The 17,500-nt window shown below is 35.7% G+C and overlaps 1 protein-coding gene across 4 annotated transcripts in view; it reads left to right on the forward strand.

Moving 5' to 3' along the window:
- LOC124261562 (protein enabled homolog) overlaps window positions 1-17,500 on the forward strand; it is a 68,096-nt gene that overhangs the window by 730 nt on the left and 49,866 nt on the right. For 3 of the 4 annotated variants that reach the window (XM_046695886.1, XM_046695885.1, XM_046695887.1), the window contains exon 1: window positions 7,275-7,307. The exons of the other annotated variant lie outside the window; for it this stretch is intronic. In XM_046695886.1, coding sequence (XP_046551842.1) covers window positions 7,294-7,307 — 14 coding nt within the window. In that variant the 5' untranslated portion in view covers window positions 7,275-7,293. Of the gene's footprint in view, window positions 1-7,274; window positions 7,308-17,500 lie in introns of those variants that run through there. 4 annotated transcript variants of the gene reach the window in all.

Genomic DNA, 17,500 nt, shown 5'->3' on the forward strand with positions numbered 1-17,500 from the left:
GTAGAAAACAAACAACTGGATGGCATACATGTTGACTAAAGGCCAAATTAATGAATGGGATAGAGTTGGAAATACCCATCTATGTTCAACAATTAAGGGCAATAGTTGCAATAAAGATTGATAGAAATGTACTTATAACCAGATTTGTTTAATCATACATGTACTTTTCCATAATATGATGCAAAATTATTTCAATTTTTTGTCTCAATCAAGGTAACACTTGCTAACAGTTGCTGCTACTGAATCTCCTTATAACTATAGTCTTACATAATCATATATTTAGACATATTTGTATTTGCAACTGGACCTTGAATTAGACAGGTGCAGGTCTTTTGGGGGGATATTTTCCATCTATCTTTGACAAGTTCTCATCTCCTACAAGTTCAGAAATCATAACAGTAATTACCAACACTGTTTTCATGCTAATGATCCATGTTTATTGACACTTATCAACAACCTCAGTGTTAATTGATTAACCACTCTTAGGTGATGTGTATTTTCATGCATCACTAGTTTTGTTTACGCATCACTAGTCCAACTGCAATTTATGCATCTCGATATATTTTAGTTGTGTCAAAAGTTGTGAGTACAAACTCTTATGCGGTTTTAAATTGAATTGTCTAATTGTTGATACTGAAGGTCATAATGACTTTCCATTGTACTTAGTATTTGTTCTAAGTTTTTAACGTTTTCATTTTGACACAGATCACTTATTTGTTCAAATACTATAAAACAAAGGATTTAACGTTTGAGTAACAACTAATTAATGATTGATGCCCCAAACCATCATACATGTTATAAATAAGTTTCCATTCAAGCAGGTTGTTTGTGTGGCTCATGAAACTCTCATTTGCTAGTTATTCCTTTGAGAAATTTTCAAGCAAGAAGTAACTGTTCTCCTTTTCATGGGACTGAAACCAGGAAGTCAAACCTTCAGAATAGCTTATGATCTGCCAAGGTTTAACTTCACTCTGCAGGACCTGAGATATTCTGTCATCATACAGTAGCAGTTTTGATACACATTTCACAAAAAGTGACTCTTTGCTGTGGTATTGCAGTACCCACATTGCCTGAAATATGTGTTTCTAACTGGTTACTGGATACAGTTACAGTAAGAGGAAATGCTATCTAAATATCTCCTCAAAGTGGGAAGAAGATGGTTGGGTTGCCTTAGGATAAACCTGTTCACTCCTCCTGAAGAACAAGGTTTAGTTACCAGAAGGGTAGCAGTAAAGGGGAAACCTTTGAGTCTACCCAAATTTGACTTAAAAGCTATATTTTCAGTAGGGGTGAATCGATTCCTATTTTAAAATTTTATCGATTCAAATTTTTATGCTATATCCATCTCCTTCAAAGTCTTGATAGTAAAATTATACGAGGCCGCTCCGATAAATAGATGTAGCTAGCTTTACTTAAAAAATAGGTTGGAAACTAACAGCTTTTGTGATTGGCTAGACTATTTTGATGGACCAATCAGTGAGTGCGTACGTTGCCGGTAAGGTAATGCTATGAAAAGGCGTGAAAATTATGTATCGCGATACGTGATCGTGATCGTGAGATTGGTGTATCGTGACACCCCTAATTTTCAGATATGAGTACTGTTGTATGGAATATTAATACCTGATTTAAGACTAAACAGAATTTCCTTGAGTTTTCTCAGACAAAACTTAGTCTTGATATACCCTGCCATGACATGGTGGGAACATTGCTGAAAGTGGCACACGCTATTACTTATTCATCTGAAAAGATGGTTGGTTCCTTGCTCACTTAGGATTTACAAAATATGACTGCTAGTGAAGCATTCATTTGCTTACTTGTTCAAAAAGGCATGTCATGGTCTTAAAAGGCATGTCATGGTTTTTCTGCACCAGCCTCATAACATGTTCTTAAAGATGGAAAACAGTGTTTATTTTGCTTTGGTAATAAGTGTAATCCTATATTCAGGCTTGATCCCACAGAGGATGTCAGTTGATATTGTCCAGTAGCATATTACCTGTCTCTGTTTCCTGTTTGTGTTAAGTTAAGATATTTAGGTTACTTAGTTACGCTTGTTGGTTGGGTTAGTGTGTTCGTTTGTCATGCACATTTTGTTACTCCAGTCAATGCTTAAAATCCAACTTAGGACATCTCCATGTATGATAAACTAGAAGGTATCGCGTTAGTCTATTATATACCTGAATGTGTGAAGCCCATTTCTGGTGTCCCCTGCCGTGATGTTGCTGGAATATTGCTAAAAGCGGCGCAAAACCGAACTCAGTCAGTCAGTATTATATAACTGGGGACACAGGTGGCCCAGTTGTCTGAAGAGCCACAATTCACTGTGCAGAATTGCATCCCTTGGGTGCACCTGGAACCTATGATACTTGGTTTGAATCCTGGGCGGTGGGGTAGCCTGGTGGTTAAAGCATTGGCTCGTCACCTCAAAGACCCGGGTTCGAATCCCCACATGGGTACAATGTGTGAAGCCCATTTCTGGTGTCCCCCACCGTGATGTTGCTGGAATATTGCTACAAGCTGCGTAAAACCTAAGTCAGTCAGTGGTTTGAATCCTGGTTCACTGCAATGATGCTTTTAAGTTTATCAACACCACATCCATACTCAGGGGTTTCATGCATTATCTCTGGCTTTTGTACCACAATAAGCTGATACACTTTGAGATAATTTATATATTGTTCAAAGCAACAATAATCCAAACTCACTCACTATTATATACCTGAACAGTCTTCAGATATACAACTAAATAGGCATTCCAGGTGAGAATGTAAAACCCCAGTAACCTATGCTTGACCTGTGATACAACAAAATGGATTGAGTTGTCAGATGTATTGACTAACTTGATATTCAAGTCATTGTTTCATAACTGCATGGATTGATGCTCTGGTGTCAATCACGGGATTGCCTTGTTCAACTTTAGTTATTAACAGATCACTGTCATACAGCTGTAATACTGCTGAGCATAGCATTACAAAACAATCAACAAATATTAAAATAAAATGTTTATTATCACAACAAAGGATCTACGACTGATTTCACTATGTGTTCAGTGTATTTCATTTAACACCCTTTGTTAACTGCAAGACAATTCCTTTTGGCAGAATTGCAAAATTTAGATTGAAGAAAAGATCATATTACATGCTATTTACATGAGCTATGTGAATCTCAGAAATGGCTTTCACTTTGAAATTAGAAAAACATTAATTTTCAAGATTCTGCATGATGATATGGTAATGTGTTGAGGCAATTTATTACAAAGAATAAGTTTTCACTTGCTTAAAAAATGCACTCAAAAGAAACCTATTTTTGTATCAGGATGTACAGCACTTGTCTGAGTGACATCATTCAAAGAGCGATTCACATTTCATGACACTAGTTATTAACATGATAGACCAGTTTTATGTTTCAAATTCTGGTGTTGCAAGTTGTCTATGTTCACTAATCCTGTACTTAAACAAAACTAATAATTTTTAAAGAAACCCATCACATCATGTGATTTCATCAATTCCTATTTGATAATAGTATCTAATCAATAAGACAGGTTCAGCCAAACAGATGGGATGTGTTTGACGACAAACATCTTTGATTGAACAAGGATTAAGTTTGTCAATACGTCATTGCGCACCCCAAATATTGTAAAACAGGAAGTAAATGTACGTCAGCAAGGTGAAGGTCATTGTTTGATTGATGGATTGACCTGCATGTCCTTACAAACGTCATGTTTACAAGGCTTAGCTAATACTGACTGATTGTAGAAGGTGACAGTCATGCAATATTAGTTCAGACATGTTAAATGTACACCACCAATTTGACTCAAATCTCTGCTAGTTTGCCATTCTTTAGGAATGTGAAAGATGTCTGACATGCAGATTTGTCAAATAAAGGCACCTGTCACCTTAAGGTTTCACATGTTCTCTTTTCAAGTTTTTGCTTTCAATCACTTTGCTAGTAATTGTTTGTCAAATATCAATATTCTAAATTCTAGAAAAGAGCAAAACCTGGCCAGAATTAATTAAGTGCATATGAACATGCATCTCTATTTTCAGTTGGCATGTGTTAAGTTGATGTTTTTCATTCAAGGATGTCTGATGTTTTAGCTTTACTTGTCAGAGCATTTCAACATCAAAAATGAAAACCTGATGATATTCGGCTTTTGTAGACAAGGTCATTTTGCCCAAAACAAAAATATTTCAATTTTGCAGATTGGTCATAATATTTTCAATTATGTCCAAAATTATCTCACCTATTCTTTACATGGACTTTATTCCCAGTTTAAAAGGAAATCCAACATTTTTAGATACACTTGGACAGAGATTTATCAGTGTCAGACTGCCTGATTCTGTCAAAGAGTTGTAGGGTGTAAAGTCTCTGTTCATGATAGTCATGTGGGTCATCTTGGTGTTATATCATGTTAATGATATTGCCCTAACAACCCGTGTTAGGTGAAATATGGAAGTAAACATTGCAAGTTAAGTAATTACCTGAATGCCCGGGGTCAATGAGAGATTGATCATATGACCTATGTTGGTACTAGGATTGGTGCCTATAAAGTTTGTTGGAATGCCAGTCCATCATAAGTCATCCCTTGTCAATTAATTAGGTATCTTTGAGGAGAGTTGTCATGTTGAACTAGCCAGAAGGTTGTGAGGGCCAGGGAACATGCTGAAGGGGTATATAGTTACACTGCTAAATTTAGCAGACAGGCGGTGCGCCCCCATCCCCGTCATACTCTCAAACAGTTTTCCCAGCTAAATATTTAGGTGTAACAGAATCATTTCTTGATGAAAACTAACTCACAGGATGCAAAGTTATCCCAGCTATCCTGAATATGAAGAATTGGATGATTTGTTACTGGATCCCGAGGAGGATACTGTGCAAGCCAATGTTTATGGGTTTGTAATTTTTGGTTGGAATCTTCCTTGGTTTGTGAAAGATCTGAGATCTTTATTTATTCACATCAGTGGGTGTACGTAAGACAAAGAAGATGGGCTCCTGATCCTCTTTTCACACTCTTTGTCTGATAAATAGAGCATTTAGTCTTAATCATAATGGCGTTCAACTCTGACCTTGTTGTAAAATTGCATTCCCTGTGGGTTCAACTGGTAGACATTTTAGATCTTTATCAACTTGGAAGAACTCCATGTCTCAGAAACTTGTGGCTGGTTTACACATGGTTCGTGACAGTCACATTTGAATGTTTCAATGTTTTGGTCTCAAAGTTAACTCTGTTTATGGTTGAATGTTACAGTTGTTAGTCCCCTTTCTGATGAATTCTGGGGAATGTCAGGTCTTTGTTGTAGCATAATTTCTTTCATGTTACGAGGTTAAATGAGTCATTCATTGTGCCTGTAACTAAGAACTTCAGTGGTGTGATATGGCAGATTGCAAATTATTTTGGTTTGTGATAAGCTCCATGTAACAATTGTTAATCAATAGCAGCCCCATGGTTACAAGATTAATGTTGTACAGAAGTTCGCTAGAAACATGGCTGATGCAGGTTGTTCTCAGGAATGGTACGTATCAACCATTGTTGTCACCTCCACAAAACAAATCTCAGCTATAATTTCCGTTTTATTATCATTGTTGATCTTAGTATTTCTGAACATTCGGAAATATTTGCTGAACCAGCAGACAAAGGCATAATTTTACTTGTGTTTGTGAATCATGTGTATCTGTATGTATCAGGAAAGCAAGTGCAGGTATATATTTTGATTGAGGATTGTTATCATATTCATTTGCCCTATGTACACAAGTACATGTAATGCACTATTTTTGATAAAGATGTTTGTGATAGTTCATAATTTTATGTATACATTGGTTAACATTTCCTGTGTAAATCCCCCTAAAACTATATGTGACAAATTACTTCATATACTTTTGTGGTAAGGCTCATAGAATATGTTTTGTTTGATTTATCATAGACTCACCAGGGAAACTATTAATCAAATTTTCAATAATTATGATGTCATTTAACACAAAGAATATATATGTACAGTTAGTGCCCATGTATACAATACAGCCAGTAGCCCTGATTATAAAGTAGCCATTACACCATAGCTTATTCACTATTACAGGTAATTGGGATACACTCATCGAGGCTCAGTGACTGTTGATTAGTCACACAGCATGGCATTGAAAGACTTTTGTTTGGATTCAGTGGAACTGTAGGAGTAATCTTTTCAGTCCTGGGGAATATTATAAACTGCAGCTTTTCTGGTTTTTGTAATGTTTCATAATTAAGAGATTGTGTCAGATTTCATAACAATTTTTTATATTTCATTTTCACATCATAAAAGGAATAATGGTGTCATTTTGCTTGTAGTTTGAAATATTCAGTACAAGTGAAATTATAGTAACTTATAATCTGAGGTGAGATCATACTAAAAACATTGGTTTTCCTTCAGCCTTCCTGGCATTTCAGGGGCGGTGGGGTAGCATAGTGGTTAAAGCGTTACTTTAGAATCACATGGGTACAATGTGTGAAGCCCATTTCATTCCCCTCAGTCAGTCAGTCCTGGCATTTCAGGACCAATATGTTTTGCCTGATCATCATTGCTAAGGCTTAACTGTAGACAGAATGTGGTTGGTATTGGTATGTAAAGATACCATCATTAAGGTTTAAATGAATAGACACTTTTGTTGAGATTTCTATTTTCTCAGCATGTTGTAGCATTGATGTTTTCGGTGGTGGACCTTTTTTATATTTTGTCCTTATATTTACAATGGAAATGAACTGAAACTATTATCTGCTACATCAAAGGGGTAAAATTAAATGTAGTTGTGACTAGGCTTCCCCCACACAATAGACTGATCTGTATATCTAGTTCACATCTGTCTGGCTTGGTATTGACTTTGTAACTCAGACTTCCTTTACATACAAGACCAGCTGACAAAACAATCATCTGTATCTCAATATAGCCATCTGCCCAGAACTTCCGACTGTTATTTTCGTCAAAAATTGTTATTTTCGTCAAAAGGTTCAAAATGTTTCAAAAGTTTATTAATACGGATGATTCATTTTTACAAAACAATGTTAAGTTCAGATTATTTAATCTTGACTAACATGATTAGAAACTATGCAAAGGCTTTATGATACCTCCTTTGTGAACTGTTCTACTGTCAACACTATGAAAAGAAACATGTTGATTTTTTTTAAATTATTGCTAGATAATAAGTACCAATATTGTCATAAGCAGCTGTAGTCATCATAATTATTATGTATATTAGGCTTATGTCAATAACTTGTGTATTACCAAGGCATTTAATCCCTATTCATGTTGTGTTCAAGACTGTTTTGTCATGAGTTGTAAATTGTAACTACTTTTCAAATCTTTCATAACCCTTTCTGTTGGAAATGTTCATGTGTAGAACATGCCTTTCTTGTCTTTTTAAAGTACTAGTGTTTGAAGCAATGCCAGAAACATATCCTCTATGTGAATCTGTTTTAATATTGTCTGTAGTATTGTCATTACACATTGTGTTGATTCGGCTTTGTGTTGTTGTAAATTGTCACGGTGACCCAAACACATCCAATAAAGCTATAAACCACATCTGCTTGAAAAAAGTCTGACATGGCGATAACTCCACAGCGAAAATGTTTTGATGCTTCCTGAATGAAATCTGAGTTCATTCACCAATGTTCTTAGTTCAAAACATTTAATTTCTTTTTGAGTGTCAGTGGAATGGATTTGTCTAATAAAATAACAAGAATATTGTTGGAGAGAATTGTTTGATAGCTATAATGAAATTTTATTGATGAATTTTTCGAAGAAGTTATATTCTGCTTTCAGTTACTGTTTTACACTTTTAATGAAGGCACATGACGTTCTGTATTGGTAGATACTGTATACTGTTTCTATGTCAGGACAGTAGGATTAAACTCAACTCAATATAAGTTTCTAAAGACTTGCAGATAAGTTGTGATTCATTATTTTAGTAAATTTCTCAGGATATTATGATTCTGTGAGCATCCTGTACTGCGTCGTTAGCTGTTGTCCGACTAACCTGCATCTACATCCATGCAGAAGGCTAACCTTCTGTTGGTGTGCTGCACGTGTTGACTCGGCTTGTTTACCTGCATTACCTTGATTACCCAACACCTGCCAGTCCTCCCTCCCTGGTCCTTTATCTCACTGTTGGTATACACACCGCTTGTGTTAATTACAGCAGCCTTTTCCAACATTACACTTTGCCATGACAAGAACATATGGGTCCTGTTTTCCATAGAACATTGGTTCTAATTTCAATGAGGAGTTTGTTTGTAGTTTTGTAGGGATAGGCTTGATACATTTGATTTTCGTCGAATATCAGCGTGGTGTTGGAGTTGACATGACCTGCGTTCATTTGTCGCCTGTGGAATCCTTTTTCCCTACAGTTGCCAAGACCAGCAGCCTCATCTTCAGCAAAGAGAAAACTAAATCATTTTTTTTACCTTTCAAAGCAACAAGATAATGGCAACATATAAATGTGAATCTAGAAGTTAGAACTGTTTTTTATAGGACTGTCGGTCTGTCAGTAATATTGGGCACATTGCAGCCACTATGGTTAAATCACCAGTGTAACCAGCCAAGTTTGATCATTCATAACTGGTTTAAATGTGGAATAGTTTATATTAAAGATATTTGTAACGACCACGCATTTCTAACATTTGCAGAACTTAAGGCAAAATTTGGTATTAAAGGTACTGTACTTGACTTTAATCGTGTTCTCCTTAGTATACCCAAACAGTGGAAAGAAGTTATACGAACAAACAACAATTTTAATATACCATCGTTATCTATGTGCTCTCCTTGGAACAATTTGATTAAACCTAGTAAAGGTTCAAGGATATTCTATGATAATTTTATATCTGACTATAACATTCCGAAGGTGTGTCTCAAATGGAACGGGGAACTAAATGAGTTGATAAATTGGAAAACCATAATTTCACAATATAGACAATGCACTAAAGACATGAAACTCTTAGATTTTCAATATAAGTTTTTGCATAGAGTCATTTACACTAAACGAGAATTACTAAAAATGAAATTGATAGATAATGACCTATGTACATTATGTGGTTCAGTAAGTGAGGATATTTACCATGTATACCTTGATTGTCCAACCATCAAAATGTTCTGGTCAGAATTTAACAATTTTATAACTCAAGTCCTTGGTAAAACGTATGAAATGTCAAACCATGATATTCTATTTTGTTGCAGTAGTAACCACTTACTCAACCACATGATACTATTGGCAAAGCGCCACATTTTCGTAATGAATATAAAAGGACACAAACCTAGCTTCACCATCTACAGAACATTATTAAAAGATGTCTACGAGATAGAGAAATTTATCGAGAAGAAACACGATAATATGAAACATTTTCACAGAAAATGGAATGTCCTAGATGCAGTCCTGTAATTTATTTTTTAGTCTTTTAATTCTCTGTAATATTAGCTAGCATCTCAATTGTTAATCTATATTCCCAGTACCATATGTTATACATTGTCTGCTTTCTATTATGCAACCTGTACCATTCAACTCTACCCACATATCTTGTTAAAATGTAACCAAGTAAAGTGACTAAAAATACTTTACAAAAACAAAAAAAATAATATTGGGCACATTGCTTGAGGTGGAAGGTTATGTTTTTCACTACATGTTTCTTAGTTATACAGGTACTTATGTTGGATATTACATGTATATCTGATGTCATGATTAGTTCAATGATTATTCAATAAGCTATGTGCTTCAAAGTCAAGATATGACAGGGAGCTATACTTGATGAGTTTATCACTGTGATAGTGAGGTACCGTATATGACCGTCTATAAGACGACCCCATGGATAAGACGACCCCCAAACTTGACCCTTAAAATCAGTGTTAAAATGGTATGTTTCGTGCATAAGTTGACCCCCCGCGATGGGGTCCTAATCGCGGCAAACACAGACCACAGACAATTGGCAGTTACCAATAATTATAACTTTGGTCCACATTATTCAAAGAATTCACAGTCATATATATTGTGTCTACTCACGGATCGAAACGAAGTGTAGTTGACAGAAAATGCATAATATATTTTGCTTCTCTAAATATCATATTTATTGTTGCAACAAACTGGCTTGCTTATTTTACCCCATTCAACAATCACGAACTGATTACCGCCTCGTTTTCCATTGACTGCTAGTTTACAGTAACATCGGTAAAAATGTGTGAATTTAAATGGCTTCCGTATTTTACCCCATTCCATGTGCGTACAACTGCTTACCACGTTCGTTCATGAGGGTCCGTATAACCTTAGTGTTGATTATATATATTTTACATAAAAACTGTAATTAAAATTACACAATGCTAGGATATATTTCTTTGGGTTAAATAATAGTATTCAGTATTATATTTTACTGACGACTTTCGCCAGAATTCATCCCGCTATATTATTGTGCATGTTTGAACTTGTTCGCCGGGAAACGTGTGCACAGCTGATTGCTATTTCCGGTTCAAATACACACGGTAATCTTAATCTTAATTAATTTATAGAGCAAAAACTGTAATTAAAATTGCACAATGCTAGGATATATTTCTTTGGGTTAAATAATGGTATTCTGTATTATATTTTACTGATGACTGCGTCAGAATTCGTCCCGTTATATTATTGTGCATGTTTGAACTTGTTCGCTGGGAAACGTGTGCACAGCTGATTGCTATTTCTGGCTCAGATACACACGGTAATCTTAATCCCTGCAAATAATACAATGCCCAGCAAAAACAACTAATAACTTAAAAGGTAAATAATCTTGGCTAGTGATGTTTAATTGCAAATTTGAGGTCTCTACTGACAAAGTCGTCTTCTGTTGTTTGTTCACGCGAAGTGATACGATTTTGTTTTCTTACCCCTGGAAAAAAGCTTGACGAAAGCGTAACCCATGGATAAGACGACCCCCTTCTACAGACTGCTTTTTTTGGTCCTCAAAATTCGGCTTATAGACGGTCATATACGGTAACTAAGACCTGCACAGTCCAAATGTACACATGATGATATCTCCTGGTGTAAGCAGGAAGTGTAATAGTAGTTGCCCTATTTGTTCAGTTATTTGTGTGTCTCACAGAAGATAGTAGATATTTTGGATGGGATCCAAAATCCAGTGATATGTTTAGTGTCTGATAGTCTAGATCGCAATAACCACTTGCATTTGCATTTTTCTCTTAACCTTTTGAAATGATTCATACATATCATAACTTTTTATGCTGTCTGTTTCTGTTTGTATTTGAACTTAATGTCCAATAATGGATTGTTAGTTTATCATTTACAGTCTGTTATCAGTAACCAGTCGAAAATCAGAAGACTGAAAAAAATGTCAACTTGCTTTTGGTCAATTGGCTTCTCTTCTGTAATATGCTTTTATGTGTCCAAGTGTAGTTGGCATTATGTGTTTATGGTTATCTCCCAAAACTTAGACCGCCATATCTTATAGAGATGGGTATTGCAGAGAATTTTTATATTGCGATATATTGCGATGCAAAAGCATATATTTAGGGGATAACTGTACTGTGTTTGACGAATCGGGGACGTATACCGGTGCTTATATAGCCGCAAATTTAGTTATATCGGCGACGCGTATCCCCATTCTAATTCAACTCGTTTTACGCTGTTTTTTCATGAAAGAAATTCATTATTTAAACCAGGTCAAAGTTCCTCTAGGTCAAAGGTAAATCATATCACTCCTTCAACTTACACCATCGCCAGAGAAAGTAGTTCCCTTTTCAAACTACACACGTTTATTATGTGCACACAGACTAAATTTGACAATGATGAATAGATCATAGTATTATAGATAAAATGGACGGTATTATGATGAAACCGCCCTCTAGTTACAGAAATGAGTGGCCCGCTGATTCCTCAACTACGGGCCATTATCAGTTCTGTTGTCAAATGACGTCATAGCAGGTGACGCCACGCCCATAATGACGCCATAAACCTTGTTTCATGATCTAACAGTGTTGGGTCAACAGCCCGTTGCGAGTAAGTTGTTTGAACTTAAAATTAAATTTATGATACTGTTTTGTCTTTTTTAACACAAATTCCACCCATTTTAGCTGGATAGGGGAGTTAATTGACCAATGGCTTCTGCAAATGACAATGTCCTGCGAAACAGCGTTACCCCAATAGTGTAGGGATACATTCAAAGGTTTCGGTGAATCGGTTTTCAAATTGCGACCGTATATGCTGATTATACGGTCGGAAATTTATAGCATTGACCAATCAGAACTCGTGTTACATACTAAGTTGAATTAGAATACGATATGTATTGCAATATATTGCAAGAAGGGTTGTTTTTTTGTAACAATAAACTCCTTATAATCGAGTTAATGCTTGATTTATAAAGCAAAAACACAACAAAATCACTATTCTTGATTAAGCTTTAATAAAAACTTTTAATCATGACAAAATAAAAATGTAAATAATATTTGGCATATTTAACATCAACACAGTGGTTACTAGTTTGAACTAGTTTCTCCACTCTCAAAAAAGCCCTGAGCTTTTAGACAGCAACTTGACCTGGTCAGGACATATCAGGGATCATTGGTCATTAATAAGTAAATATTTACAACATTCAGATCCAAAACATTGCAAAAAACTTGAACAAAAATTAAGAACACAAATAGAACCCAACTAAACAATCCAGTTAAATGTAAAATCTTTGAAGGGCCTTTAGTTACATGTAATTTTCACCACGATCATTCCCACCACCATTACCACAGTTGCCACTATCATCAAGGTTTCCGAGTGTTACAAAGTTTTCCGAATGCATGTCAAAATACCGGTTTTCGATCAGCGTATCGCAATACGAATCATTTTCATGTCTGAACCGGTTAATACCGGTAAACTGGTTATATTGCGCAGCCCTAATATCTTAGACAGCCATAACATAGACATTAATGAAGGGGATTAATTAAGACAACACCCATGGCTGAAATAGAACAGTCCTAATTAGTGTTCCCTGCTGAGTTCGATTCGATTCGATTCTTTATTCAGTAAAGACTTGGGCTATATGCCCCTCGTTATCATTTTACACTGTATACATGATAAAATATGGTTATCCATTGAAATATACATAATGTTTTACATTTACAAAATGAGGCTGGACAAAACATTTCGGTACTTACATGCATAACTTTATGTATTTACATAATTTTGCAATACTATCTTTAGATGGGTTTGTAGACCTAGCTTGTATTCAGAAGTACATGATACGAACTGTACAAGCGGGATTAAGTTTAAAGATGCATGCTATGTTTTCATTTGAATATCTCCTCACAAGATGAAAGGAGTCAACTGTTCTGATACCTTAAGTGGAGTACCTCTGAAATAAATAGAACAATTGAAACTGTAAAGTATGTGTAAATCTCATTACATTAATGCCAGATATCAGGAGAACATAACGTCTTGTCTAATTGATTCTACTGGACTGATCCATTATAAGAAATAGGTATCAGCTTGAGGATTAGTTGTGCATTGAGCCAGAAATGTTGTTGTTTTAAGCTGTCTCAGATATGGCGGTCTAAGTTTTGGGAGGTTACCGTGTTTATCTTTCATACTTCCTATGGAGATATACATATAAGGACATTCATATCCATTAATATATGATATATAATGCAGTTCGCTGTGGTGTTTGATGCTATTTTAGGTGTGTGTTGTTTATCATATTGTTGTAGTTATTGTTATTGAGGAAGTTTGATTTGGTGTTTGAGTCATGCATGACAAGCATCCTCATGACAATCACTGGAGTACAGACAATTATAAAGTGAAAACACAATAGCGGTTTGTAATTGCAGTCAAATTCCTATGTGTAGTAGATATAAAATATGGTGGTTGTGACCAGTAGACTCAAATATGATTGTGCATTCAGTCCAAATTGAAGCTAAGTCTTTGCTTCTCTGTTGTTTCTAAGGTCTTTGATGCCAGTTGATGCAATACAACATCAACAAATGCAATATAAAATCCCAAGTCTTCGTAGTAAGAGAAAGTTGTGTTAAGCAGCACAAGCCACAGGCCACACTCTTGCAACAAGTGGGGGTTGTGGAAGTTGGGTAGTAGTTTAAGCGTTCACTCATTACACCAGAGTCCCATGTTCGATTCCCCTGATGGTCACAATCTGTAATGCACATTGCTGGTGATATTGTTGGAATATTCCTAAAGGAGGTGTAATAATATTCCTAAAAGGGGTGTAATAACTCACCCACATAGAGTTCTGCAAACTATTCTGCATTAAATTGACAATAGGTTTGTAGTTTCAAGCATCTGTCAACAAACTTTGTAAGATATACACTGGAATAATAGAGTCCTTATGGGTTTTTTGTAAGTGCATCTCATGGGAAATCTTATGTGTAGTTTGTGTGTATTGTCAAATATTGACAGATACAAGGTACAAGATATTTATTGTGCAGACATTCCACATGGAAACAGTTATGAAGGTGTAAATTCATATCAAAATGTAAATCTAAGAGGAAGTCACAGAATTTGTGTCCAGGAAAATGTATTTAAATTGTGAAATGGTTACAAGAAATATGATTTGCTGAACATCCTATCTGGGAATATGAATTGTAATTCACACGTTGCATGCAGTAATGTGTCCAATTATCCATGATAATTGTTGCAATTGACAGGGAAGCTGGTTTTGCCACCTGAAGTATGTCGAGGGATGAATGAATCAACATGTTATTATCAAGATAATAGAAACATTATACTAAGTAATGGGTACATTTAAGCAATAAATACACCTATTGATGTGATTTCATATTTTGCAGTCTGGATGGAGTTTAAACAAGGAAATGAGAATATGTTTCATATTGGATATTTATCTCCTAGCTAGGTTTTGATTGAAAATCAAACAGATAATTTATTACCAAGTGGAATATGGTGTAACCATAGAAACCAAAAATGAGGTAAAAATGTCTGAACTTTACAAAATAATAATGTTGATCTTATTGGCTTGATAGTTCTCCCTGATGTTATAATTGCAAGGTTGTGCTGTTGGCATAAACCTACCACTTGTTTGATCATGGCTATCTAGCAGACATATACAAAGCTCATACAGAGGATGATGAACAGATTTACAGTCAGATTTGTGCATATCTCATATTTGCTGCAGGCTATCAACAGATTTTGGAATCTGAACCAGAAGAATTGGCCATTTAGACAACCCCCTCTCAGGAAAAATAATGTCAAAGGTCAATAGTATCTTGGCATGGGGATAAGGTTTTCTTCAAGAGATAGAGTTAACTTAGGAGTGCTAGATTGGGTGTAGGATTTCTCATTCCATCAAGGGTTGTTTTTAGTGGGGCAGTGTCAGAAACAGCTGTCTACATGCTGATAGGGCATCAGCTTATTCAAACTGAGCCATTCATGAAATATTTTGTAAACCTTGGTTAGAATGTCATCAGTTAAATGAACAGTATTTGTGTTGAATTTCTGGTAGAAGTAGGGACAAGCATGTTTTCATCACATGCAACAAAGGGCTGAATATCTGGTCAAGTTGATCTTTGTAATAAAACAACAGATTACGACAGATGCTGGTGAAAATTAATTTCATTGCAGCAGATGCTCTGATAATATTAATCTAAATGTGCTCAGGTTTGATTTTATTTCCTGGCAGGATATTTCAGTTTCAAAATCTCCCATTATTTTTAGGATTATAATCTGATCAATGTCATTGCTTATGTCTGAGACCCGTGAAGATCCGGGGTAGAATAGGTCTTCAGCAACCCATGCTTGCCACAAAAGGCGACTATGCTTGTCGTAAGAGGTGACTAACGGCATCGGGTGGTCAAGCTCACTGACTTGGTTGATACATGTCATCGGTTCCCAATCGCGCAGATCAATGCTCATGCTGTTGATCACTGGATTGTCTGGTCTAGACTCGATTATTTACAGACCACTGCCATATAGCTGGAATATTGCTGAGTGCGGCGTAAAACTAAACTCACTCACTCACTCACGCTTATTGTCAAGGCTTTATTTTTATTAGCAAGGACAAGACAAATTTAAGTATTGCCAATATATACAGTGTTCACGAATAGCGTCTGATCCTCTGACAAATCCGGCAGATTCACCAACGGTCCGATAGAAGTCTACAACCCCCTGGTCCCAGTGTCTGACTGTATATTTCACAATGATTTTGACTGAAGTTGTTATATGTGACATGTGACACTTGTTGGCTGTTAATAAATCTTATGTTTGTTAATAATTTCAATGCCAGTTATAAGAAATGTTAAATCTGAAATGTGTGTTTAATTTTTTTCTATGGGTCCTGTGAATGTTCAATGGGTCAGACAGACACCTGAAACTTACAGGACCCAATGTCCTGTTACTTTGAAACACCATTCGTGAACACTGTATATATTTGGTTTTAGATATGTTCTTTTTTATATACAACAAGTGTGGTGGTTAAGGATAATGGTGATATTATTGTTCTATTACAGTCATAATTGCCAGGGCCGCTCCAAACTGATGTGGTTTATACTGTTCCAGTTTCATTTTTTAATTAGCTGGTTTATCATCATGTCATTGTAAAGTGATTAAGGCATAACATGGCAATTTATTGTCACCTTCAGTGGAAGGTTGTGGTGTAAATATTGCAAATAATTTCTCACTAACAGGGGACTGTGTTGATTATTTGTATGTGGTACTTCATGAACGATATGAGTATTTCGATATGGTACTTCATCTATGATTCAAGAAATTGTAAATGGAAAGGATAAAAATGCAGTTATTTACTCACTTTTTCCTTTATGGCATATAGTGTAATCAATAGCCAACATCCAGCATTGTTAACACTGGGGTTTTTTAACCAATGATCAGGATTGGTTTCATTTTTTCACAAGATCACAGAGACGTGTGAGTTGGCATGTATTGAATGGTTGATGAGGTTGTGAACAAGGAAATGTCACTAGTCAAAACTGAACTTTGATAACACCTTGATGCATGTCCGTGGGAAGCACCCTAGCTCAGTGGTTGACAGGTAGAGGTCACCATCTGGTTCAGTTCCCTTCACCAGTTACTGATCCATCAAATGCAACCTTTCACCAAGCATCACATTATGTGATACACACATATCTGATAAGATTTATAGTGGTGTCCTACTCAACTTCAACCAACGAGATAGGGAAGTTCCGGGGGATCCCAGTTTCTTTTTTATTCACATGTTATCTCAAAATTTATAATTTTTTCCAACTTTATTATTTCTGCTGAACTTACTTACCGTAGTCTCTGCATTGATATAAGAGGTGTTTGCAATGTGAGCGTTTTCATGAAGAAAATGCTTTCCTCATTGTTTCATGTTGAGGATTGCATGGCTATTGAAACTTCTTTTCAATCAAATTTATTTAAGTTTGGAACAGTCTGTCACTTTCAAGAATTTAGGGTTTGGATAATCATGGAAAACACATGAAACAGACCTGGCTACAGTTATACCACCAGACTTGATAGACTAACATTGCAGTACAGCAGTAATTTGGTATCACCTTGT

Source organism: Haliotis rubra, unplaced genomic scaffold (genome assembly GCF_003918875.1).
Source record: "Haliotis rubra isolate DU_JTF1 unplaced genomic scaffold, ASM391887v1 Scf80, whole genome shotgun sequence".
Classification (NCBI taxonomy): Eukaryota; Metazoa; Mollusca; class Gastropoda; order Lepetellida; family Haliotidae; genus Haliotis; species Haliotis rubra.